The sequence below is a fragment of the Heterocephalus glaber genome, unplaced genomic scaffold (assembly GCF_053883595.1).
Source record: "Heterocephalus glaber isolate CG9 unplaced genomic scaffold, H.glaber_assembly_v1.0 deba00001479, whole genome shotgun sequence".
Classification (NCBI taxonomy): domain Eukaryota; kingdom Metazoa; phylum Chordata; class Mammalia; order Rodentia; family Bathyergidae; genus Heterocephalus; species Heterocephalus glaber.
In genome coordinates, this window is record NW_028258316.1 from 11,913,807 (window position 1) to 11,939,981 (window position 26,175).

The window sequence follows — 26,175 nt, forward strand, 5'->3', positions numbered from 1 at the left end:
GCATTATATTTTTATTGGATATTGCTGTTCTAGAGCCCCACTATTCCAAGAATTAAATTAACTGAATGAAAGTACATATGTGAGACTGAGGATTTGTCTTAAGTGGTAGAGCACTTAATTAGCATGTGTGAGGCTCTGAGTTTGAATCCCGGCACCATGATAAATAACAGAACCGGAAATTCCTTAACACAATATTCTCTTATAATCAGAATAATCAAAGGCAGTAAGCAAGAAAAGTCATGTGATGGCCATTATTTGATAGGCAGAAACTAATTAAATTCTGTCTCAAAAATAAGTATTCAAGTCAAACCATCCCTAAAGAAGCAAAACTTTGTTAAAATAGAAACTTATCTGATTTCACTATTAGAATGCATTGAAAATTATATCTCATAGGTATTTTTAAAGTTGAGTTCAGCTGGGGATTTAGCTCAGTGGTTCTGCTGCCTGCCCCGCAAGCACAAGGACCCAAGTTCGATCCTTGGTACCAAAAAAATAAATAAATAAAGATTACCAAAAATTGAGTTCAACCCATTTTAAGATATAAAACCTGAGTCTCATATACTGTAGTTTGTAACCCAAAGTCTCATATAAAAATTGTAATTCTGATCCTTTTTTCACTAATTCTTTTGATGTTTGATACTGAGTTTTCAAGTTTACAAATTATTTCCTTTGGAAATTATTTTGTTTGCTTATTTTTTAAAAGACCTAAATTGTACCGAAGTCCAAATCTAATTAGTATTTTTAAGTTTTCTGAATTGAGAAGTATTGTTGCAGTTCATTTTAGTAATGTAGTCATCACATGGGTAATCTAGAATGAAAACAATAATTGTTTTAATTAATAGACCTTAGCCCTAATGTTTATTTTTTTATAAAAAATTATAAGCTACTTTATATACACACACAAAAGTGGAAAACACAAACTTCTGATCCTGAACTTGCTGCATAATATGTTAGACTGATAACAGAAAATGAAAATGTGTAGCTGGTTTGCAGTTTACTCTTAATAAAGCAGTTTTACATTTGTGTCATAATGAGAGATATCTATTACTCTTCCTGTTTTATGAGTCACCACTCATAGCAAGGAACTTACAGAGAATTACTTGAGTGAAGATCTATTTAAGTTACACCTCTAATTTAGCTTTTTTTGTTTGTTTTTTGAGACAGTCTAGAACGCACTATGTAGCCCAGGCTGGCCTTGATAATTTAGCATTTCTTACTCCTATGCCTTATCTTGTTTTTCTTCAGTTTTAGAAATTAGTAACTAAAGTTAGTACAGAATTTGGAAGGTTTTTCTTAGTCCCTGTAAGTACTGAGAGTTGTGGGCTTTTTAGTCCATTTTATCTCAATTTGAAATGTTTTGGGACTCTATTTAGGATGACTACTCGGTATGAACTAGAAATGATAATAAGACTTTCATCAGTCAGATCACAAAACGCATAAGACTAGACATTTTACAAATTAATATATTCTTAGCTCTTTGTGGTTCATTTATATATATCTTCTCAAAATAAATTATAAGGATAATAGAGTGTCATTTTTGGTAGTTACAAAAATATTTTCTAAGCTGGTAGTGTGGCATACACCTGTAATCACAGCTACTTTAGAGACCAGGGAAGGAGGATGACGAGTTTCAGGCCATCCTGGGGAACATAGTGAGACCCTGTCTCAAAGTTTTTTCTATGTGAATTTATAAAGTACTGGTTTTTTTTTTTTTGGTACTGGGGATCAAACTCAGGACTTTGCACTTGCGAGGCAGGTACAGTGCCACTGAGCTGAATCCTGGGCCCTGCTTTTTGTTTTTTAAGGGATGAAAGTCCAGTTTTGTCATCACTAAATATTTTATAAATTACATAAAATTTTCTGTTTTGGATAAAATTTTATGACCTAAGGAATCTAGAATTTATTGATTAAAAAATACTGAAGAAAGACATTTTTTAAAAATCAGAACATTATGTCTCATTGTATTAAGTTTGTAATTTTGCTGTTAGAAAGCGACATAGAGCCTTGGGAAAAATTTAACAAAGTTATTGCCACATTTTAAGGGTTTTTTTTTAAGGTGTTAATTGAGTTTCTGGTAGAAATTAAACTTCTCAGCATTATATTAAAAAGCTTGAGTGTTCTTATTTCTAAAATCACATACATATAAGGGTTATTACATCAGTTTGAAACACTGGATGATTGTGGAAAAGTAAGGAAAGAGTATTTGCTTTATATGTTTCATGTTAGCCAATGGCCTGTGATATCCTAGCCCACAAAATTAACATTTTCTAGCAAATGGCCATTGTGAAAAAATTATATCAATCCTAGTTATCTAACTTAGGATTCTAAGTAGTAGATTTAAGATAAAATTCTTGCTTACATTTACAAATTTTCCTTGTACAATGCTGCAACCCAGAAAACTACATTAAATATGTTAAACAGTTTTAGGGAGTGATTTGTTCACCCGCATAGTACTCATCTCTAAAGTGGAAGCAAACCAACAGGTTTTTAGATTGATGGCTTTAGTTGGTGTGGCAATGTGAGAGTGAACAGTGTGAAAACAAATTATAACTTGCCAGATTTGTCTAGTTTAAAGATAATAAGAGACTTTGCATTAGAGTTGTCTTAAGAAAACGTTTGTGTAGGGTGTTTATGTACCAACCCTGTAATACATATTTATTTTAGTTTTTTTTTAACCTTGGTTTTTGTGAACATAAAAGCACAGTGAACGCTAAAACAGCTTTTTGGGAGGGTGGGGCTGGGATACCGGTAAATGCTTTATTATATATTTTTCTCTCTTGAATCTGACTGTATTTTAAAATATTTAATTTGAGTAACTAGTATTTGATTTGCTAGCCATTCCTATGAAATAAAGTATTGGCTGTTTAATTGCCCTAAATACCTAGTTTTCTTTTTGTTCACTAGAGAGCTTTGTCAGACTTACGTAAGTTTTTTTCTTTTTTTTTGGTACCAGGGATCGAACTTGGGCCCTTGCGCCTGCGCAGCAGGCAGTGAAACTACTGAGCTAAATCCCCAGCCCTTACATAAGTTTTGAATTGGAAGATACAGAAAACTTGTGAAATGTAAAATGTTCAAGTTAGAGAGTGTAGTTTGGATACTAAATCTTCTATTTTACTAAATATCATGAAACAAAAATTTTAATCTTAAAAATAAGAAAATTCAGTTATTTCCAGTGTTAAGCATATGCGTGCATAGTTTTCCCCAAACTATAATCATAGCAAAGATAAATATGTGTATTTTGCTTCTCTTCTGCTTAGAATTATTAGATGAAAAATTTCTTTTTTAAAGATTCCCTGTGGGACCTGACAGATTTTGGTTCTATCAATTACTACCTGATACAGTTTTATCAAAAGTATTAGAATGATCTATAAAATTTTTTAGACAATGTTTTCTTTTACTCTGTTGTTAGCATTTTTCTTTCATTTGTAGACAACCCTGTCATCACAGTCTTTTCTTATATGTTGATCATTTTCAGTACCTTAATTAGCTTCCAAGTCAAGTTCTAACCAGTATTTCCTTTTTCAGGGGGCAACGCTGTCTTTTTCACACACAACTATTGTTTTGATCGGTAGTTTCTCAAGCTCACTAACTCGGAAGCTATATCTTAATATATTTTGGGGTAGTACTTATCCAAAAGAAACACAAACAACAACAACAAAAACAAAACCCCAGCAATCCAAAATAATTTGTGTTCCTAAAAATGGAATGCAGAAACTTAATCTTATTTTTTATGGTCATTAAGAAAAAACATAAAAGCTTTGATGAGGAACCAATACAAATATAAAGTAGTTGAAAGGAACACTGTTAAGTATTGTTTCTGGGAAAATTCTCATGAATCAATTCAGCAAATAGGTTTTTAAAAAAGATATCTGAAGTATATAAAACCATTCAGAAGTATTTCAGATTCTGAAGTTATGATGGTTGACTTTAGCAGTTAAATCTTTAAAGGTGGTTGATGCATATATAGTTAATTCTTACTTTTGTCTATTTCCAGCTTACAGAACACTACACAGTAAAATAATGATCTGCTAGACTGCTAACCCGAGCATCCAGCTTCCACAATGCCTGTGCAGGCAGCTCAATGGACAGAATTTCTGTCCTGTCCAATCTGCTATAATGAATTTGATGAGAATGTGCACAAACCCATCAGTTTAGGTTGTTCACACACTGTTTGCAAGACCTGCTTAAATAAACTTCACCGAAAAGCTTGTCCTTTTGACCAGACTGCCATCAACACGGACATTGACGTGCTTCCTGTCAACTTCGCACTTCTCCAGTTAGTTGGAGCCCAGGTAAACTTTTAGTATTTTACAAATTTAATATCAATAATAATTATCAAATTTTGTTCATTAAGGGGTACAAAATATGTTTAGTAATTTAGAATTAAAAAGTAAATACTGTGCTTCCCTAGCGTGTGCAAGGACCTGGATTCTGTCCCCAGCATTGAGATAGATAAAAGTTTTCCTTTTAAAACACAATATCTATTTTCAATATTTATAATCAAATTAGAGATTCTGAAATCAAGGTGCATCTTTAATAGTGCCATAATTTAATTGGCAGCATATTTTTCTTAATTGACCAATTGCCTCTTGAAAACAGTAATGTTTTAGCTCCAACAAAATACATGAGTATTTTGCAGTAATACTAGCTAACATTTATTTAGGGTTTGTAGTAGGTCAGGTATTGTGTTATTATTTCTTATATGAGTAAATGTTATCTTGGTCCTTAAAATAGCCCCCAGGTCTATCTAATGTGACTTCTGTCTTTTCCATCTCATCTATTACTATCTGGTTACATCGGGCTCCTAGCCATTTCTTAAATATGCCAATCACATTGCCCTCTAGAGTTTTCGGAGTGAATGTTGTCTTTGGCTATAATAATTGTGGCAAACCTATGGCACCTTGCCACAGCCAGGTTTTTGAAAACTCTAAAAGGTTCACCCTCACTGGCCTAGAATGTTACTTCTCTTTCTTCTTTAAATCTTTACTCAAATTTTGTAGTTCTCAAGGAAGCCTATTCAACCCTAACTCTATTAAAATTAAAATCCCTCTCTCACATTTCTAGTCCCCCTAATCTCATTGTATAATTTTTTACTGATCTTCTAACACGGTATGTATTTGTTTTTGTTTTTTATTTATTTACTATCTCTTCACTAAAAAAATCCCATAGGGCAAAAAATTTTCTTTGTTTTGCTCACTGATAAGTGCCTAGTGCCTAAGACTTTCCTGCCTCATGATAAGCACTTCAGAAATACAAATAGTGATTGAATTAAACTGAACTTTCATAATGGCACTATGAAATATGGATATTCATCTTCATTTTGCAGATACGGAAATTATGATGTGTAATAGTCAGATACTTTTCTCAAGATCACTGATAGAAGTGCCAGAGCTGCAATATTTACCCAGGCTTTTTGCCTTGTGTGTGTGTGTGTCCGTCTTTCTCTCTGTATGTCTGTCTGTGTTTCTGGGGATCAAACTCGGGGCCTTGCACATGTTAAGCACTCTACCACTGAGCTGCATATCCAGCTCCCCAAGTTTTGACTTTTTTTTTCTAGTACTAGGAATTGAACTCAGGACGTTGCACTGGCCAGGCAGACATGGTGCCACTGAGCTAAATCCCTGGCCCCTCCAACTTTTGACTTTTGATTGAGAACATTGTCTTGTGATGCTTATATTTATCAAGGGAGAAATAGCCATAAATTATAAACCTAATAAGTAAAGAATAGAACAAGGGGGTGCTAAATGCTGTGAGGGGTAAAAAGTTCCTGCCTTTGTTTCCTACTTTTCATCTTGAAATACTTTTACACTACAAAAACGTTACAAAAATAGAGGACCTGTATAATGTCCCATAGTTTCCCCTGATGTTACCATCTTTTATAATTATAGAACAGTTATCTACCCCAAGAAATTAGCATTGATACAGTTCTGTTAACTACCAACTTCTTTTTTCCCCTTTAATTCACAAATCCTCTATTATTAACTCTTTTATCCTTGGTTTTTGGAAAGCAGTTCATTGAGGTGCTTGGCTTTGATGTATTTTCTTTGTATTATAATTTTACACTCACCAATATTACTATAAAGTATAATAATAACAGTTGCATGAGCTGGATTAATGTATTTTTGCAATTTTTCTTTTCTTAGGTACCAGATCATCAGTCAATAAAGTTAAGTAGTGTAGGTGAGAATAAACACTATGAGGTTGCAAAGAAATGTGTTGAGGATTTGGCGCTCTACTTAAAACCACTAAGTGGAGGTAAAGGTATGTTCATAAAAATTTTTAATAGTGAGTAGGACTTGGTAAGTGTAAATGTGGAACATTTACAATGATTATCATCACTGATTTCATGGATCCCAGTCTATAGGGTGAGATAGGTGTACAAGTGCAATAAATTATTTTAACTGCAGTGACAAAGGTGGAATTTTATCTTATCACTTCATACCTAGTGACTAGCACATTATAATAGTTATTGAACAAAATCAATCAAGTATTTTATTTTGTACCTCATAAAGTATGGTCTAAGCACTATTTTGGTGCTTGAGATACTTTAGCTAAACAAACAGAAAAATATACCTGCCCTCATGCATAACATTTATATTTTAGAAAAGGGAAAAAACTATAAAAAACAATTAGTAAAATAAAAAAGCAAGATTATTTAATAAACCCATACTTAGTATAAAAAATACCACTAGGGGATCAAATGTCATGGTAAGGGGAGAAGAGTGAATTGCAATTTTTTATTTTTTTATTTTTTTTATTTTTTTATTTTTTTGGTACTGGGGATTGAACTTGGGTCCTTGCGCTTGCGTAGCAGGCGACGAAACCACTGAGCTAAATCCCTGGCCCAAAGTGCAATTTTTATAGTGTCTAGTATAGGCCTAATTAAGAAGGTGACTTTTGAACTTGAAATGAGGTGAAAGAGGGGTAAAATAATTAACCACATAGGTTCTGAGGAAGAAGTGTTTTAGATAGAGGGAATAGCCAGTGTAGCATCCTAAGCATGCCTAGTGTCTTGAAGCAAAAGAAAGAGGAGAGAGTTCCTGAAGAAATGTGAGGAGGAGAGCACTATAAGAGTAGATGAAATGGGGAGGTCAAGTAATAAACAGACTTTTCAAGCCATTTAAAGACTTGAGCTGTTATTCTGTGTAATTGGTTTTGAATGGAACAGTAGTACGATCTTACTAATGTTAAAGGAATCACTTTGGCTGCTCTGTTGAGAATTCTATATAGAAAGGCAAGAGTAGAAGCATGATAATCAGATAAGAGGCTGTTAGGGCAGTGGTAGCAGTAGAGCTGGTGAGAAGTGGTCAGTTTGGATAAATAGATTGAGTTCAGTTTTGGTCATAGTAAGTTGATTTCTAATATTCACTTAGATGCTATTGAATGGACAGTGGATATATGAGTTTTGTGTTACTGGATGAGGTCTGTGAGCTGTAACTTTGTAAGTCGTTGTCATATTGATGGTCTTTAAAATAGTGAGACTGGATGAGATCACCTAACAAGTGAGTTTAAGTAAGAGAAATATAGTGAGTCCTGAGTCCCTTTAACATTAAGAAGGCAGAGGAAAAAGATGAAATCAGCAGAGAAGACTAGAAAAATGAACAAGGAAGAAAACCAAGAGAATGGAGTGTTTTTGAAACCAAATAAAGTATTTAAAGGAGTGAGGAGTATAATGTGTGTTGATTGCTATTGTAAAGGTCAGATAAGATAAAGACAGAATTATGGCTTTAGCAAATTAAAGGTATTTATCCTAAGAGCAGTTTTAGTTAAGAGATGATAGCAAAGACTTAATTGGATTAGAAATTAGAGATTGTGAAGCAAGAAGTTAGAAATAGTATAGAAAACTTGGAGTAATTACTAAAGAGAGAGGAAGGAAATGAGATACTGCTGGTAGAAAAAAGAAGAATTAATAAACTATTTACTTATTTATTTTTAAGATGGATGAAATAGCAGCATACTTATTGTATGCTAATGGAAGTAGTTAAGTAGAGTGGGAAAAGTTAATGATATTCGAGTGAGGAGTATTGCTGGGATAGGTTCAAATGAGTAGGATGTGAGATTGTATCATTAAGCAGTGTTATTAATGTCTTAGGTACAATGTTAAAAACTAGAACTATTAATAATCATTTTTAAATTAAAATTTTCATTTTGTCACCTTTAACTTTTCCTTAAGTTGCTTTAGTAAAGATAGAAGACTAAATATATCCAAAGTGTTATGTTTGGAACATGCAACCCAGAAAACAAGATACCTAAATAAAATCTGAAGTCACAAAAATTAGCTCCTTACTATACAGAATGTTAATAAACAGAGACAAAATAGTCATTGTTAGTGATTTAATGTTAAATGCACTTAATGAAAATTGCCTTTTTTATTGAAAAATGTTCTGTTTCCCTTAAAGGCATAGCTAGTTTGAACCAGAGTGCACTGAGCCGTCCAATGCAAAGGAAATTGGTGACACTTGTAAACTGTCAACTGGTGGAGGAAGAAGGTCGAGTCAGAGCCATGCGAGCAGCCCGTTCACTTGGAGAAAGAACTGTAACAGAACTGATATTACAGCACCAGAATCCTCAACAGTTATCTGCCAATCTATGGGCTGCTGTCAGGGCTCGAGGATGCCAGTTTCTAGGCCCAGGTAAGATCACCATCTCAGCTTTGTTATTGGTTATCAGGGCTTGAGATGCCAATTTCTACAGCTAGGTGAAAATCCTGAGAATCAACTCATCAATATTTATACATACATATCTTGGCATACTTAAAAATGAATCTCTTTTGTTAGTCATAATCTGTATTATAGATAGTGCTTTGGTGTTTTAGAAAAATGTCTCATTTAGTTCTGAGCCATCACTGAGATGGGTGACAAAGCTACAGCTTTTAAAATTAGAAGACTGGGGCTAGGGATTTTAGCTCAGTGGCACTGCGCCTGCCTTGCAAGTGCAAGGTCCTAAGTTCGATCCCCAGTACCAAAAAATAATAAATGAATAAATAAATAAATAAATAAATAAATAAAATTAGAAGTCTGAGCTAGAAAGAGGTGTAAGATTACATGAGTAGTAACTAGTCAAGGAAAGGTAAACCTTTTTTTTTCTGTCTAGGGGGAAACTGACTTTTTAGAACTTGGGAAACATAAAAATTAATTGAAAAAGCAATTACCAGAGGATGATTCTTTTATGGTTAGTACTACCTATGTTCTTTTTTAAAACTTTCTGCTGGGCTGGTGATGTGGCTCAGTGGTAGCATGCTTGTGTAACCTGCACAAAGCCCTGGCTTCAATGCATAAGCCTGAACTACACAGCAAGTTCAAGACCAGCCTGGACTACTTGTAAGACCTGTCTGGAAAAGCAGCCTAAGCCAGTCATGGTGGTGTATGCCTGTAATCCCTGCATTTGGAAGGCTCAGGCAAGAGGATTGCCACAAGTTCGAGGCCAGCCTGGTCTAAATAGTGATCTCAAGGCCAGCCTGAAATACATGGCAAGACCCTGTCTCAGAAAAAAAACAAAAATAAAACAAAAAATAACCTAAAGATTTATCAACTAAAAGCAATATATAGCCTTTATTTGGGTGCTTACACCAATTATGAGAAGGCATCTTTGAGACAGTAAGAAAAACAGAACAGCCAAGCGTGTGGCGCATGCCTGTAATCCCAGCAATTGGGAGGCAGGAGGATTGCTGTGAGTTCTAGGCCCGCCTGGACTACATAGTGAGTTCAAGGCTAGCCTGAACTACATACCAAGACCCTGTCTCAAAAAAAAAAAAAAAAGAAGAAAAGAGAAACAGAACATAGCCTGGCTATTAAATTATATTAAAGAAATATGTATTACTTTTGTTAGGTGTGATAATGGTCTCATTAAATTTTTTTAAAGCTTTACCTGTTAGATTCTGAACTATTTAAGGGTGGGTAAAGTATTATGTTATATGGGATTTATTTCAAAATACTCCACCCAAAAATTAAAAGGCAAAACCTCCAGGGCTGGGGATTCAGCTCAGTGTTTCCGCTGCCTGCCTCGTAAGCACAAGGTCCTGAGTTCGATCTCCAGGTCTGGGGATTTAGCTCACTGGTTCTGCTGCTTGCCCTGCAAGTGCAGGGACCTGAGTTTGATCCCCACTACCAAAAAGAACCCCAGCCAAAACAAACTAGAAAAGTAAAAGTAGATGAAACCTTTCTGACAACTGCATTATGGATACATAGTATCTCTATTTTTGTATATGTTTAAAATTTTCCATACTACAAAGTTAAAGTTTTTGAGTTTACATTTTTATATAATTTAAAAATGTTACCTTTGGATATTTCTTTATGTTTACTTATCTTAAACTAAGAAGCATTAGATTAGCTATTGGATCTTTTTTACTCTTGAACTCAACAACAAAAAGACAACCCAACTTAAAAGGGATCAGAATGATAGAGTGTTTCCCTGGGTTCAGGCATCAGTACTGCAAAAAAGATCCTTCCAAGAGACACAGATACCAACAATTACATGAAGATACTGCACACCTCTAGTTATTAGGGAAATACAGTATAAATCAAAATTTCAGGGAGAGCCTAGGGGGTGTATAACTCAGTGGTAGTGTACTTGTGTGGCATACTTAAGGCCCTGGGTTTGCTCCCTAGCACCTCCAAAAGAGGCAGTGAGAGACAATGACACACAAGAAGAAAGATAATCAGAAAAAAGTAGGAAGTTAGAAAGAAAGTCAGAAAGAAAAGAAAAAAAGAGAAGAAACACATATCTTTAATCCTAGCACTCTAGGAGGCTGAGGCAGGAGGATCACCAAGTTCAAGCCCAGCCTGGACAGCTTTGCGACTTAGTGAGATGTTGGCTCATAATCAAACCATAAAATTTTGTTTTGTTTTTGTTTTTTGGTACCGGGGATTGAACTTGGGACCTTGTGCTTACAAGGCAGGTGGCAGAACCATTGAGCTAAATACCCGGCCCTCAAACCATAAAATTTGAAAGGGCTGAAAATGTAGCTCATTGCAGAAGTCCTGGGCTCAATCCTTAGGGCTGCAAAAAGAAGAAAAACCATAAGGACACACCACTTCATACCTGTTTGGCTATAGTTTTAAAAAATGGAAAATAAGAAGTATGATGAGAATGTGAAAAATGAGCCATATAAATTGATACACTGCTGTGGGGAAAACAATTAGGCAGTTCCTCAAAAGTTAAACTTGACCTAGCAGTTTCACTGGGGTATATGCCCAAAAGATGAATGTTTGTAGTTCTAGTCACAAATGTTAAAAGGTGGAGCAGTCTAGTTGTCAGTCAACTGATACATGTTTAACAAAATGTACTATATTCATAAATGAAATATTATCCATAAAAAGGAATGAACTATTGATACATGTTACATGTGGATGAATTTTAAAATACTATATTAAGTGAAGGAAATAGAACATATGAGAATTAATTGCTTAGTGACCATGGGCTTTCCTTTGGGGTAATGAAAATATCTTAAAGCCAGATAGAGTTGATAGTTGTACAACATTATGAATCTACTAAATGCTACTGCATTGTACACTTTTTTGTTTCTTTTTGCAGTGCTGGGGACGCAAACTAGGACTTTGTGCATGCTACATGTATCTGTACTGCTGAGCCTCACCCCCAACTCAGTATACTTTTAAATGGTTAATTTTGTGTGAATTTTACCTCAATTTTTTAAAAATTCTTGATTCTAAGTCCAATTTTGCTACTAATTATATCACCTTGGCTTAGTAACTTCTCTGGGTCTTAATAAAGCCTCACCTGGGAAAAGAGGGTTTGATTTTGAATCTAGATTCTAGATCATCTCTTACTTCTAAAGTTTCTTTGTTTTGATAACCATACATTTTTAACTTTGAAGTAATTTCAGATTTACTGAAAAGTTTAAAAACTAATGGAAATAATTCTCTGTATACTCTTTCTCCACATTCGCCAGTTTTTACTATTTTGCCTTATTCTTTTTTGAACCATTTAAGAGTACCATTACACATTTTATGTGCCTTTACTCTCAGTACTTCTGTGTGTTTCTTTAGAACAAGGATACTCATTTATCTGATAATAGTACGTTTATCAAATTCACAGAATTTGCCGTTGATACAGTACTACAACCTGTAGGTCTAGACATTCGAATAAATATGTCTTTTATGAAATTTATTTTCTTCTAGTGTAAGATCCAGTTCACAATCACTTACTGTATTTGTCATATCTGTTTATCATTATACTGAAACCATTTTCTGCCTTTCTTTGTCTTCCATAACATTGATGTTCTCGAAGAATACAGGACATTTTGTAGACTGTTCTTAATTTAGATTTGTCTGATGTTCCAACATGAGTTGATTCAGATTATATCATACAACATTAGGTATTTTAGGTATTGCATCTAGAGGCTCATGTCATTTTAAAATTATATGTGAAATATGGGATGGTGTGTGGCTCAGTGGTAGAATGCTTTCCTTCTATGCACAGGACCCTGCATTCCATTCCCCAGCCCTGAAAAAACAAATAAAAATTTTTGAAATTGTATATAGTATAGTTTCTGACAGGCAGAGTAACAATCTTATGTGTAGCATACTGTTTGTCCTTTGCTGCATGTTGTCAGAGTAGTTCTGTGTATTCTATGAGTTATTATTTCACCTTAATATTATTATTACCTATTGTTTACCTACAGAAGATACTTTATATGCTGGGCATGGTGGTACACGCCTGTAATCCCAGCGCTTGGGAGGCTGAGGCAGGAGGATCGCTGTGAGTTTGAGGCCAGCCTGAACTATATACTGAGACCCTGTCTTAATCCAAAAAAAAGAAGATACTTTATATAAATTCTTTTGTCTTGTGTTTTCTTTGGTTATTTAGGAGGAAATATGTTTTCTTCTGCCTGATTACTTTTAAAATAAACTGTATTTCAGAAACTGTGTTCTCTTTTTGTGCAGTTACCTACAGATTGTGAGTAATGGATTCTCACAAACTAATACTCAAGGATACCCTTGACAAACATGATCTGCAGGATAATTAACTCATGTTCCCTTAATATTTCTAGCTATGCAAGAAGAGGCCTTGAAGCTGGTGTTGCTGGCATTAGAAGATGGTTCTGCTCTCTCACGGAAAGTTTTGGTACTTTTTGTTGTGCAAAGACTAGAACCAAGATTTCCTCAGGCATCAAAAACAAGTATTGGTCATGTTGTGCAACTACTGTATCGAGCTTCGTGTTTTAAGGTAAGCATTAAGCAGTTATCTAAAGATTGTATGCTTATATGTGAGATACTGAACAGAACATAAGGAAATAGTTTGATAAATTGTGTACTCTTTTTCAGAAAAAATTTAAAAAGTGGATAGTGAAAGTGGACTAAAGAAACCTTATTCAGTTGTATTTATCATTTTAAAACCGAATCAGAACCAGGCATGATGACACACATGTGAATCCCAGCACTCTGGAAATCTAAGGCATGTAGATTGCAAGTTCATGCCCAGCTTGGGCAACTTAGTCTCTGTTTTGAAATAAAAAATGGGCTGGGGATGTGTGCATAGTACCTGGGTTCACTCCCCAGTACCATACAGGGGAAAAAAAAAAAGCAGAGGTGGGAGTAGGTGCTCAGAAACTATATTGTAACCTTCATTAGATTTGGTAAACTTTGTAATGCATTATTTTTATCTCATTCTCTGTAGCGATTAAAGCCTTTAATCTGAAAGTGGCCCATGTGTTTTAGGGATGACAAGAAAGTGAAATTTGAAAGGATTGTCCCACTCAGCATTCTGTGTAGGGTTTCTTTGTTGTTGTTGTTGTTTGGGGGAAGAGCAAGATATTTTAAAGTGTAGCATTATTGTGTAATAGGTCAGTGGGGAGTGAAAAGTACTAAGAGAAGTGAAAAGCACAGTGAATCCTTAAAGTTTCTATATAAGAATGTAGGTTATCAGCTAGTTCTTGAGAAAGACACAAAGGCTGGGAAAGATCTCTTGGCTTCTGTGAAAGTAAAACATCTAAATTTGAAACCAAAGACTATTTAGGCTCTTTTGCTCATTTTAAAGCCCCCGAAGTAAAAATGATACAACTCCCCCGCAAACAAAATTTCTTTGTTAGATTGCTCAGGTTTTAGATAACAGGTAATTGATGATGGAAGTGTGTTCAAATGGATTCATTTAACTGTACTTACTGAGGCTTGGATACTATCTGTCTGTTAGTCAGAGTGCTTGATTTCATGTCCTTAGGGAGGCAACAATTGAAATGAATCTCTTGATTCCTCAAACATTATGTTTTTGCTAATCAGCCAAACTACACAGATTGTTTGTCATCCTGAAATGACTAACTAGGTTTTCATGCTGTAAATCACTGATACAACGGGGTTTTTTTCTTATAGGTTTCATACTGATTTGTGATTTATGATTATCATACATCTATACTTGGTACTGATATACTTGGTACTGATATACTTGGTATCTGACATTTGAATAACATTGGTTTAGAAAGTTTTTTCATTTTTATGTTCTCATTTCATGCACACTGCCAAATAGTTTAAAAGGTTAAAGCGCAGTATTTGGATGAATAAAATAATATCATGTTGACTTAACTGCCAAAGGACCTCCTCACTTGGGTGACATTTACTGTTAGCAAACTCATCATTGTTCAAGATCTTTTACTCATCTTTATCAGTCTAGAGATGTGAATTTTGAGGGTACATAGTGTGGAGGTCAGACTTAATTGTGTCAACTTGGTTGACTTGGGAGCCACCAGGGGAATTGGTAAACCATACTTCTGGGTGTATATGGGTAGATGAAGGAAGTGTGATTTTGCATACTCTATCTGGTCCCTCATCCCTTCCTCTTTGGCATTGTTGCCCTTCCCTGCTCCCTGGTTGCCATAAACTAAGCATCTTTGGTCTACCACACCTTTCTGCCAAGATCATTCTGCATTTTAAATCTGTGAATCATGGACTGCATTCCCCGAGACTGTGAGCTCAATTAAATTTATCTTCCTTTAAATTTCAGGTGTCAGATATTGTGTCCCAGCAACAGAAAGCTAACACATACAGTAGATTCTTTGTTCTAGACCAAGATTACCCTAACCAAGATTACATACAAGAGGTTATTGATTTTATTCATTTGTAATGAGAAATCTGATCCCTATCCCTAGAACCAGAGATCAAAGTTAGGGACCTCATACGTTTTAGGCAAGTGCTTTGTCACTGAGATATACCCCCATCCTCTCAGAAGTGCATTCTTAAATGCTTTGGATTCTCTCAGGTATTTTCCTGTAAAGCATATCAAACCTAAATATGGAATCAGAACAATGGGAATTAATGATTGTCATGTTCAGTTCAGTAGTTCTCAACTGAAAATATCTATCAGAATCACCTGTGGAGCTTTTAAAAATACGCATTTCTGGGACCCTAGAGATTCTGAATGAGCTTATCTGAAGTGGAACTTAAATGTTCGTATGTACTTTTTAGTTATCTTTGGGGATTCTGATGCAATGAACCTAAGATTGTGTCTTTCAAAGCTTCACAAATGGGTTTAATACATATCAGCTCATTAATAGGACTAGGCTTTGTTATCCACCTATGTCCTTCAGTACTTCAGTGGTCATGCTGCTCTGGGGTTACTCTATGCCCTATCTGGCGCTGAGTGCTACTACCTAAGTGGTTGTTTGTTTTTTTTTACTATTTAAGTTAATACTTCTTTAAGTAGGTTATGGTAGAATATAGATTTCTCATACTCTACTCTCCCTGGAATTACAGGCATGCACTGCCACACCCAGCTTCTATTCTTTCTTAAATACCTCCTATTTTATTGATCAAGTTTTTGAGGGTCCCAAACTCTTTTCTAATGTATTTATGGATTCCCAAAGAGAATTATGACCTATAATTCTCTAATGTTAACTTGATTTCTTCATATTCATGTTCTTGGAGGCATAGTACTGTTGTCTGATATACCAGTAACAGCAACAGAAGCAACCAGTGAAGTAGTCTATGGTTATTTTCCTTTACCAAGAGGGAATACTAAGTTTTGAATAGTTTGCCTGATGTGTACAATCTAAACTTCAGAACCTGGACTAGTCTTATGTGTTCTAAATCATAACAAAGTTTCAGTTATCACTAACAAGTTTTAGTGTTCAGGAATAAATATGTATCATTTATTTCTGGAATTTGTACATCTATATACTTGCATATTTTGATTATTACACAACTTCACTAGTTCATGTGACTGAAAAAACTTATATAACTTTGGTTATTTCTCCCCCTGCCCTTTTTTTTTTTTTAGTGCCAGGGATTGAACTCAGGACCTTGGCGCTTGATCTGAGACCACTTCCCTGGAAAGGACTTTGTCTTTCTGCTCTTGCCATCCATTCCCTTCCAGATTTGTAGCCAGTTAGATTTTTACTTTAGAAAGAAGTTATACTGTTTTCTCCTTGGATGTGATGGTGCACATCTGTAATCCCAGCTCCTGGAGAGGCTGGAACAGGAGGAGCACATGTTTGAGCCCAGCCTGTACAATTTAGTGAGATCCTGTCTCAAAAAGATTAAGCAGGCCGGGGTGGAAGTGGGGCATAGGGATGTTGCTCAGTGGTAGAGCACCCTGGATTCTAAAGCATAAATGCTGTAGTATATTTTTGTCTTGAAGCACATACTCTTAAATTCTCCTAAACACTCACGGACAGAATTATGGGCCAGCTGGAAAGTTTCCTGGCAGCCCCAAAGTTTCTATTTGGAAAATTTTCCATGATTTAATTATCAGACTGTGACGATGTAAGATGTGGTCACCAACTCAAAGCAGATCTTAAAAGATTGGTGTGGTTTTTGTTGTTGTTGTTTTGCTTTTACTGGTAATGTATATCAGCTATTCTGTTAAATGAAATTTTTCTTTATGTAAAAAGTTGTTCAAAAGTTTATTTCTTTTTTTGGTACCGGGGATTGAAATCGGGACCTTGTGCTTTTGAGGCAGGTGGCAGAACCACTTAGCTAAATCCCCAGCCTTGTTCAAAAGTTGATATGGTTTCTATACAGATAAAAGATTATGCTGCTTTGCCCAATAAAATCCTTTCACTTGTCAAAAAAAAAAAAAAGGTGGGACCATTGAGCTTCATCCCTGGCCCTATAACTTTTGAATTTATAGTTTTAAATCATTTAAACCAAGTAGAGTTTAAAGTTTTATAAATACCTTGGTGATAATTTCTGTTGTGAAAGAAAATTCTTAATTATCATGTGGTAGTGCTAATATATATGTCTAGCCATTGATTGAATTTCCTTCTTTCTTTCTTTTTTATTTTTTGGTGCCATGATGCCATGGATGAAACCTAAGGCTTTGCTCCTGTGAGGCAAGCACTGTACCACTGGACTATGCTCCAGTTCATATTGGGTAGACTTCTCGCTTATCTTCTTTATCAAGCCTCTACTGCTATCAGAGTGGTGTTTATTGAGATATAAATCATTGTATCACTCCTCTACTTAAAAGTTCCCAGTGGCTTCTCATTCTCATCAGGATATTTCTTACCATAATATATAGTATCACAACCCCTATGACTCTTACCCAGCTTACCCTTTAATTATATGTCCTCTCTTTCATGTTTCTATTTTACAACTTGCTACTCTTTTTAGAATTCTATTCCTCACTGTAGTTCATGTTGATGTAGTTCATGAAATCTTCAGCTGGGAGAACCCTTTTCTGAAATCTCTTTCTTCTCCTTCCCAGTCAGATTTAATTGCCTTTCCTCTTCGTTGCCATAGAGCCTTATAATTGCTCTCTTACTATAATTTTCTGTTTACTAGTCTCTCTTCTTTGCCAGCTGCTGAACTCACTGATGACAAAGACTGTGTGTTTAGTTATAAAAGGTCTGTTTTGTTCCAAAAAGAATTTGTACTTTAGGCATTATCTTTGTATCTACTATGTGTGATGTCTTATATGTAGTACGTGCCCTCTTATTCCCTGCTAAATGAATTGGCTTAGGGGAAAAGGAATAAATCAATTCTGATGGAGTTTTCTTTTTCTTCTTTTTTTTTTCATTTTTAAAATTTTGTAGGTTACCAAAAGGGATGAAGACTCTTCCCTGATGCAGCTAAAGGAGGAATTTCGGAGTTATGAGGCACTGCGCAGAGAACATGATGCCCAAATTGTTCATATTGCTATGGAAGCAGGACTCCGTATTTCACCTGAGCAGTGGTCTTCACTCTTATATGGTGACTTGGCTCATAAATCACATATGCAGTCCATCATTGATAAGGTTTGTGAAATTAGAGATGCTGATTTTATACCATTGTTGTGACTTTGAAAAGTGTTGGAATATAGATGCTTCTCTGTCTAAATCCCAGTAAATTCATCTATATTGAAAATGCATTTAATATATTTAACCTACCAAACACTGTAACTTAGCAACACTGTACATCATAGAGTATTGATTGTTTACCCTCATGATCCACATGACTAAGAGCTATATATAGCTCAGTGCCAGTGCCCAGCATTTTAAGAGTATCATACTACATATCACTGGTCTGGGAAAAAATGAAATTCAAATCCTGAAACACCATTTCTACTGAGTATATTGGTTTCTAACATTGTAAGGATAAAAAAATCCTAAGTCAAACCATTGTAAGTCATGTCTATGTTTTAAAGAACTAAAGAGAAAAAGAAGTTGGAGATTTCCATGTTTTTAAATATGAGACTTTTTTTTTGGTACCAGGGATCAAACTCAGGACTTTGTGCTTGCAAGGCATGTGAGGTGCTGCTGAGCTAAATCCCCGGACATCTTTTTGGGTTTTTGTTTTGTTTTTGTTTTTGTTTTGGTACCAGGGATCAAACTCAGGACCTTGTGCTTGCAAGGCAGGAGCTGGAACCACTGAGCTAAATCCTGGCCCCTCTTTTTGGGTTTTTGAGACCGGGTCTCACCAGGTAGTTCAGGCTGGTGTTGAACTCACTATGTAGTCCAGGCTGGCCTCAAACTTGCAGCGATTCTCCTGCCTCACCCTCTCAGATGCTGGAATTACAGGTGTGTACCAGCATGCCCAGCTTTTTTATTACTTTTTAACTCAAAATAAACTAAGATATAGCAGGGAATCAAATATAAGATAGTAGCATAAAAGCAGCTAGGCTTACAGTCTCAAGTTTATCTACATTCTGATCCCAGAGAATAAATACAGCTTATAAATGTTTTCTAAGTGTCTGATGATGAGTTTTATAGGGCAGATTCTGAGGTGAAAATTTAATTCATCATTGATACTCCTTCTGTGGAATCTGAAGACACTTGAAAACCTGTTACATAGCTGGTCTTTTGAGAGCATTTGAATATATGTATTTCATAAAAACCAGAGTAAAAAAATTCTCTTTTTGTTTGTTAGCTGCAGTCTCCAGAATCATTTGCAAAGAGTGTCCAAGAATTGACAATTGTTTTGCAACGAACAGGTGATCCAGCTAACTTAAATAGATTGAGGCCTCATTTAGAGCTTCTTGCAAACATAGACCCTAATCCAGGTATGTGGGGAAGTGCTCACATGCTTGTACTTTGTCTCCCTTTGAGGTAAGCACCACAAAACGTTGCTAACACCTTTTTCCTTTACTCCATCCCTTTGATGTTTATTTTAGATGCTGTTTCACCAACTTGGGAGCAGCTAGAGAATGCAATGGTAGCTGTTAAAACAGTGGTCCATGGCCTTGTGGACTTCATACAGAATTACAGTAGAAAAGGCCATGAAACACCTCAGGTAGGTACATTTATTGCACTTTTGACTGCTGTTATCTCTGTTTCATCCTGTATATCTTTTTTTTTTTGGTACTGGGGATCAAACTCAGGACCTTGCGTTTGTTTGCAAGGCAGGCAGCAGAACCACTGAGCTAACTTCCCAACCCTATCCTATACATCTTAACAACCCATTTGGTTAATAGACTATTTTCTTTTCTTTTTTTCCCAGTACTGGGGATCGAACTTGGAACCTTGTGCTTGCAAGGCAGGCACAGTGCCACTGAGCTAAATCCCCAGCCTGGTTAATAGACTCTTTGTGTGACTCTTTTCTCTCATAAGATTGGTTTGGTTTGGTTTGATTTTGTGTGATGCTAGGAATTGGAATCAAGGCCATACACATGCTAGGCAAGCACTCTTCCACTGAGCTACAGTTCCCAGCCCTCTCATAAATTTTTATTGTCTCTATTCTTTTGGAAGAAACTCTGCTTTTAGTGTACCTGATAAGCATTCCATAGCAGTAAAAAGTGTGCGGATATCTTGGATATGAGTTCACTGAATTTCAAAATGGTTTTGACAGGTATAGCTCATTGATTCCCTCCAAATATGTGGTTCATTTCTTTTCTACTGTGGGAAATTGTCACGTTTTTCCTCTATTATTATCTCCCAAATAAATTTCTTTTTGTAAAATGTATGGAATTTGAATTTTCAAGATATTTTCATTCTTACTTCACAAGAAGTTAAAATAAATGCTTCATTCTAATAATACCTTCCATTTATTAAGTTATCAGGGGTCAGCCACTATGTAGAATACTTTGCATAAGTTATTCCTCACAGCTATCTGCAAGGTAGTTGCTATTCGAAAGTTGCAATTTAAAGAAGTTAAATAACATCTAAGATTATGTTGTCAGTAACAGAACTAGGGGTAAATCTACAGAATCTGTTATCTTTTTACCCTTCTATCCATTAGACATTATAATACTCAAATATGAACTGAATGATATTTTTATCTTATTTGGGTCACAGAAATAAGAATATCTTAGATTTTGATGTAAATTATAGCAGTTATTTTTTATATTTTATCTCATTATTTGTGTGAATTAAACATCTTAAGCCTAATAATTGAGTTATACTTCCAAGCTGTCTAATGAATTTTTCATTTTTAGGTGAATTGTATTTTACCATTCATGAGAAAGTTTACATGAATAAAGCTTATAGTTTTATTTTTTTAAGACAGATTCTTGCCATGTAGTTCAGGCTGGCCTTGAACTCACTATGTAGCCCAGGCTGGCCTTGAATATTCTATGATTCTCCTGCCTCAGTTTCCAAGTGCTAGGATTGCAGCCAGCACTGCACCACCAAGTGCACTGTTTATGGGTTTTTAAGCTGCTTCTTCTTTTTTTTTTTTTTCTAGTACCGGGGATTAAACTCGGGACCTTTCGCTAGCGAGGCAGGCAGCAGAACCACTGAGCTAAATCCCCGGCATGGCTTTTTAAAATATAGTTTATTTTGGTAACAGAATTTTAAGATAGCAGTTATTTAGTAAGAAATCTTTTTTATTTAGCTTTTCTTTGGGGGGACATTATGTTGCTTGACAAATAAATAGACATGAAGTTTGAATCAGTTTCAGATAATCTCCAGAAAGAATGTAAAATGTCATCTCATGGTTATGCTTGATAACACACAACAATAAACAATGGAGTGGTAGTTTTAGGACAAGAATTACTTATCTAATGTGAAAAAGAATTGCAGATATAAACATTAAGTTCTGAAGTCCTAAGAGTGAATAATAACTGAAATCTTTTTCACATACTGAATGTTTTCCTTTTTGTAGCCTCAACCAAACAGCAAATACAAGACTAGCATGTGCCGAGATTTGCGACAGCAAGGGGGTTGTCCACGAGGAACAAATTGTACCTTTGCCCATTCTCAGGAAGAGCTTGAAAAGTAAGTTTTGAGAATTTTCTTTCACATGGGTTTAATTTTTGGTCATTATGAGACTGTCATATACAGTCTTAAAGTCTGTGATATCTCAAAGATGCAAGTAAGTTTATGTTTTAGATTCTTTAGATGCAAAAGTCGCTTTTTATTTTGAAATCTTTAGAAAATTAATCTGGGTGCCTTACTGAGGGATCTTTACTTTGGACCTTATTTTGTGCTTTATCCAGGGATCTTATTTTGGACCATTTTATAGCTGGAATCCATGGTTATTCTACTGGTTAAACAACAGGCATGTGTATCAATTCTTAGTGAACATCTTCATCTTGTTTTTAGACACTTTGCAGTCAAACTGAGCTAATTTTCTCCTCCCACATCTCCCATTCTTCCATCCTACTCTTCCTGTGTGTACCCTGTCAACCCTGTCCATCCAGCTATATATATCATCTTATGAGAGCCTTTGTTGTCAACTGTTTTCCCTTCACCTTTCCTTGCTTTATCATTTACCAAGTTCCACCAATTCAGTTTCCTACATGTCTTTTAACTTTTTTCATTGTATCCTTATAGTCACAGCTTTCTTCCCCTTTTAATCCATTGTTGCCTCCTAACTAGTCTTACTAGTCCTACTGTTGCCCACTTCCTCTTCCATTACTTCCCACAAAACAGAGAGCAATATTTTGAAAGCATAGATCTATTCACGTCACTCCTCTGCACCTGTCTGATATTTTCTCATTGCCCTATGGGTAAAGATAGAAAATTGCTGTGGAAAGAATGGCCATCATCAGGAAATCAAATAATAACAAGTGTTGGAGAGGCTGCAGGGAAAAAGGAACTCTTCTATACTGTTGGTATACATGTTGCTACCTTACAGATTTTTGAGAATAGGATGTTTGTTCACATAACAAACCAAAAGGTCAACAAATGTTTATTTAACTTAGATAAATTTTATTCCTGCTTGCTCCCCCCCCAATCACACAAAGTGCAGATGCTCAACAATCTCTCTTTAGAATGAATGTTGGAATCCTGCTCCCAAGAACTCCTGCATTTTGAGAAGTATCAAAAACCTAGATTAGCCAGCCCCACAAATATGTATAAAAGATTATTATGTGTTCGGTACTATTTGAAGGACTTTTAGTGAAGAAAGAGGAACAGTAAACATATAAACATGTACATGTCTGTAATCCTAGCACTTGGGAGGGTGAGGTAGAAGGATCTTGAATTTGAGCCCAACCTTGGCAGTTAGTGACTTAGTGAGACCCTGTCTCACAATAGGAACAGGGCTGTGGATGTAGCTCAGTGTGAAGGCCCTGTATTAAATCCCTAGTACCTCAAAAAAAAAAAGAAGGGTGAGGTGGGAATGTCGCTCATAGTAAAGTACCCCTTAGTCCGATCCCCAGTACTGCAACAACAACAAAAAGAAATCACTGTGGTGGCTCTATGAATTGAGACAGTTAACTGCTACAGTGGTCAGGTGTGAGATTGGTAGCATGGTCATAGGATTGTAGCACAAAATGATGAAATAATAAAAAGTAGTCATATTTGAGGTGCATTTTTTAAATGTATTTATTGATACATTTTAGGTATAAGATACATTTACATTTATCATTGGGTATTTGTACCTGAATATGATGTATCTTAGTTCTTATTTTTTTCTCCCATTACTTGTGCGCCCTTTACCCCCTCCACCCTTCCCTATTTACAGAGACTTTGATTCCATTTTTTTTTCTTTCTCCTAATTTTTCTTTTCTCTTCTTCCCTTTCCCTTTCCCCTCCTGCCATCCCCAAACCCTTGGACCTTTTCCTATTTCAAATTATCAGTTATTCATTTTAATCATTTTCATCCTTATTTACACTTTCAATTTCTCACACTAGAGAAAATATTCAGTATTTACACATGTGTGTGCTATTTATTTCACTTAAGAGTATGCCCTCAATATGCATCCATTTAGCTATAAATGTCTCTAGTTTCTTGTTCTTTATGGCTGAGTAGTACTCCATTTTATAAAAAAACCACATCATCTTTATTCGGTTTCCAGTTGATGGGCGCTTGGGCTGTTTCCAAGCTTTAGCTATTACAAAACTGTGCCGCTATGAACATAGGTGCACATATATTGCTGTGGTATGATTCTTTTAATTCTTTGGGGAAGATTCCTAGTAGGGGAATAGCTGGGTCAAATGGGACCTGTAGTCCCAGTTCTTTGAGGTATCTCCATACTGATTCCCACAGTGGTTGCACCAGTCTGCACTCCCACTAACAATGGAGAAGGGTTCCTTTCTCTCCATATCCCCCCCAGCATTTGTTTTCGGTTGATTTCTTGATAGCAGCCATTCCTTGTGGAGTGAGGTGGAATCTCAGTGTTGTTTTCATCTGCATGAGATGCATTTTGGAAGTAGAGCTGACAAGATGGATAGATTGAATATAGACTGTAAAGAAAAGAGGAATCAAGGAACCAATGTTTGGAGACTGCATAACAGTATTATCTTTTACTGAGACAGAAAATGTCTTGGGATAGAAAATCAGTAGAACTCTTGCCCATATGAAATTTAAAGCTTGACACTCATGCCACAAATATTTGTTAAATACCTAGTATACACAAGACCCTATATCATATGCATAAGAAGGGAAAAATCTCTGGCCTCACTGGACTGACATTGAAGTAGACCAGTATAAAACACATAAGTAGGAAGCATAATATCTAGTACTCATTGGTGCTAAGAAGAAAAATGACATAAGATAAAAAATAATGATTAGGAAAAGAGATATTTTAGATAAGTCGGCCTAGGAAGAGCTTTCAGAGGATGTAAGATATAAGCAGACACCTGAAAGAAGTAATGGCACAGAGAGAAAAAAGATAAGTATAGGAGTGAAGTCTTTAGAAAGGCATCCTAGGCTTGAGACCTGAGGCACAAGTGGAGAGATTTGCTTTATTAGGAACTGGAACTCCTTGTCCTTTTTCTTAGGAAGATTGTGTAGTTAAACGTGCAGGAAGGTTGGTGGAATTGGTATTAAATAATTCTCTTCTGGTTTCATTTGTCTTCTTGGTTAAGTAGGAGACAATATCACAGGCTGTGGAGGGGCTTTAGAAAGTGGAAGGGAAAAGGATAAGAGCCGGGAAAGTAAACTTAGTAAAGAATTATATTAATTATATTAATGAATTGCTTGGCCATTAAAAATCATTGTCTCCACCAACAAATAGCTACTTGAGAAAAGGCACAGAATAAGTGCAGTATTTGGTTAAGGTTTTTATCACGTTAATACAGGATAAATGAGACCAGTGAATTAAAGGTATTTACAAAGGAGGGATTAATGATGGATAATGGATTTTAAAATGGGTAAGGAAAGGAGCAAGTACTTGTGGGAGCTCTTGGATGATTTAAAAAAAAAATAGGAAAGCCAGGCATGGTACGCATACCTGTAGTCCTAGCATTTGGGAGGCTGAGGCAGGAGGATTGCTATGAGTCAGGCCAACCTGAGCTCCATAGTTCAGTGCCAGCCTGAACTACATAGTGAGACTGTTGAAAGAAAAAGACAGAAACAGAGAGAGACAGACAGAAAGGAAGACAGACAAGTCTAGATTCTAAGTGGGGTCTAGATTCTAATTCCAAGCCTGTAGTTGCCCGGATGCCAAGAGACCAATATATATCCCTTCCTGTCACTCACTTTTCCTGAGTTGGTTAAGGTTTCACTTCACTTACCCTAATTCTTCTCTTTTAAGAGGCTTGCATACAAAACTTTGTTTTTTGCTTGTTTGGCTAGTCTTAAGAATATCTGAGATTTGTCCTTTGGAGGTGAAAAGCAAGGAGTAACTGGGCATTTGTGTAAGAACTTTGAAGAAAAGAATGAAGAGTAGGTGTTAATAAGTTGAAGAAAGCACAGTGATTCCTGGACCTGGTCCTTTCATGCCACCAATTGTGTTTTTGAAATATAGGTCTGCTCGTGTACCTCCTCCTTCCAAGAAGGAATCATTCCCTCAACGTCTGTAAGATAATGTGTACGCCATCACCAGGATTTTTGTTTTTTTAATTTTAAACTTTATGTTTATTATTCTACCTTCAGCCAGTCTGATGTGCAAGCATTTGTCTGTTACTCAGCTTCATCTTGTGTGTTTGTGGGTGAATAATGAAGCTTTTTATAGATACTGAAGGTTTAAAAGGGAAAGTATTCTGAAAACGTGACTTATCACTAACACTATTAACATTAATATCACATTAATTTAGACATAATCATAACTCCATATGTATGTAACTTTCTTTCTGTTTATGTAACTTAATTTGCCCCACTTAAAAAATATTGGAAGGGACTTTATAGTAATAAGGACTGGGACCAATAGTACATTATAATGAAAGTTTTGATCTACAAGTGGAGACAGATTATCTTAAATGGAATTCAGGATCAAATTGTTTCCTGTATTAGAATATTATGTCTGGTCACCATAAATAAAACTCAACTTAGTATCAGAAAAGTGTTTAATCCAAATAATTTTTACCTTAGGCATAAAGTAATCTGAGAAATGTAATAACCAAATTTCTACATTTTGGTGTAATGTTTAGAATGAATTTTGAGTTTTAAACTTCTTTAAAAGTATACCATGCTTTAACAATTTAAT

General features: G+C 35.6%; 1 protein-coding gene and 1 non-coding gene across 6 annotated transcripts in view; both read left to right on the forward strand.

Annotated features, from left to right (window-relative positions):
- Positions 1 to 26,175, forward strand: part of Rc3h2 (ring finger and CCCH-type domains 2) — a 49,371-nt gene that overhangs the window by 2,459 nt on the left and 20,737 nt on the right. For 4 of the 5 annotated variants that reach the window (XM_087182793.1, XM_087182798.1, XM_087182795.1 and 1 more), the window contains 8 exons: positions 3,995 to 4,292; positions 6,144 to 6,261; positions 8,400 to 8,633; positions 13,010 to 13,185; positions 17,981 to 18,181; positions 19,293 to 19,425; positions 19,537 to 19,655; positions 21,465 to 21,577. In XM_087182793.1, coding sequence (XP_087038919.1) covers positions 4,062 to 4,292; positions 6,144 to 6,261; positions 8,400 to 8,633; positions 13,010 to 13,185; positions 17,981 to 18,181; positions 19,293 to 19,425; positions 19,537 to 19,655; positions 21,465 to 21,577 — 1,325 coding nt within the window. In that variant the 5' untranslated portion in view covers positions 3,995 to 4,061. The remainder of the gene's footprint in view (positions 1 to 3,994; positions 4,293 to 6,143; positions 6,262 to 8,399; positions 8,634 to 13,009; positions 13,186 to 17,980; positions 18,182 to 19,292; positions 19,426 to 19,536; positions 19,656 to 21,464; positions 21,578 to 26,175) is intronic. The other variant, XM_087182797.1, reaches the window with a different exon arrangement.
- Positions 19,098 to 19,208, forward strand: LOC147826089 (small nucleolar RNA SNORD90). The gene has a single exon (XR_015439901.1). It is a non-coding gene; the product is annotated as a small nucleolar RNA SNORD90 (small nucleolar RNA).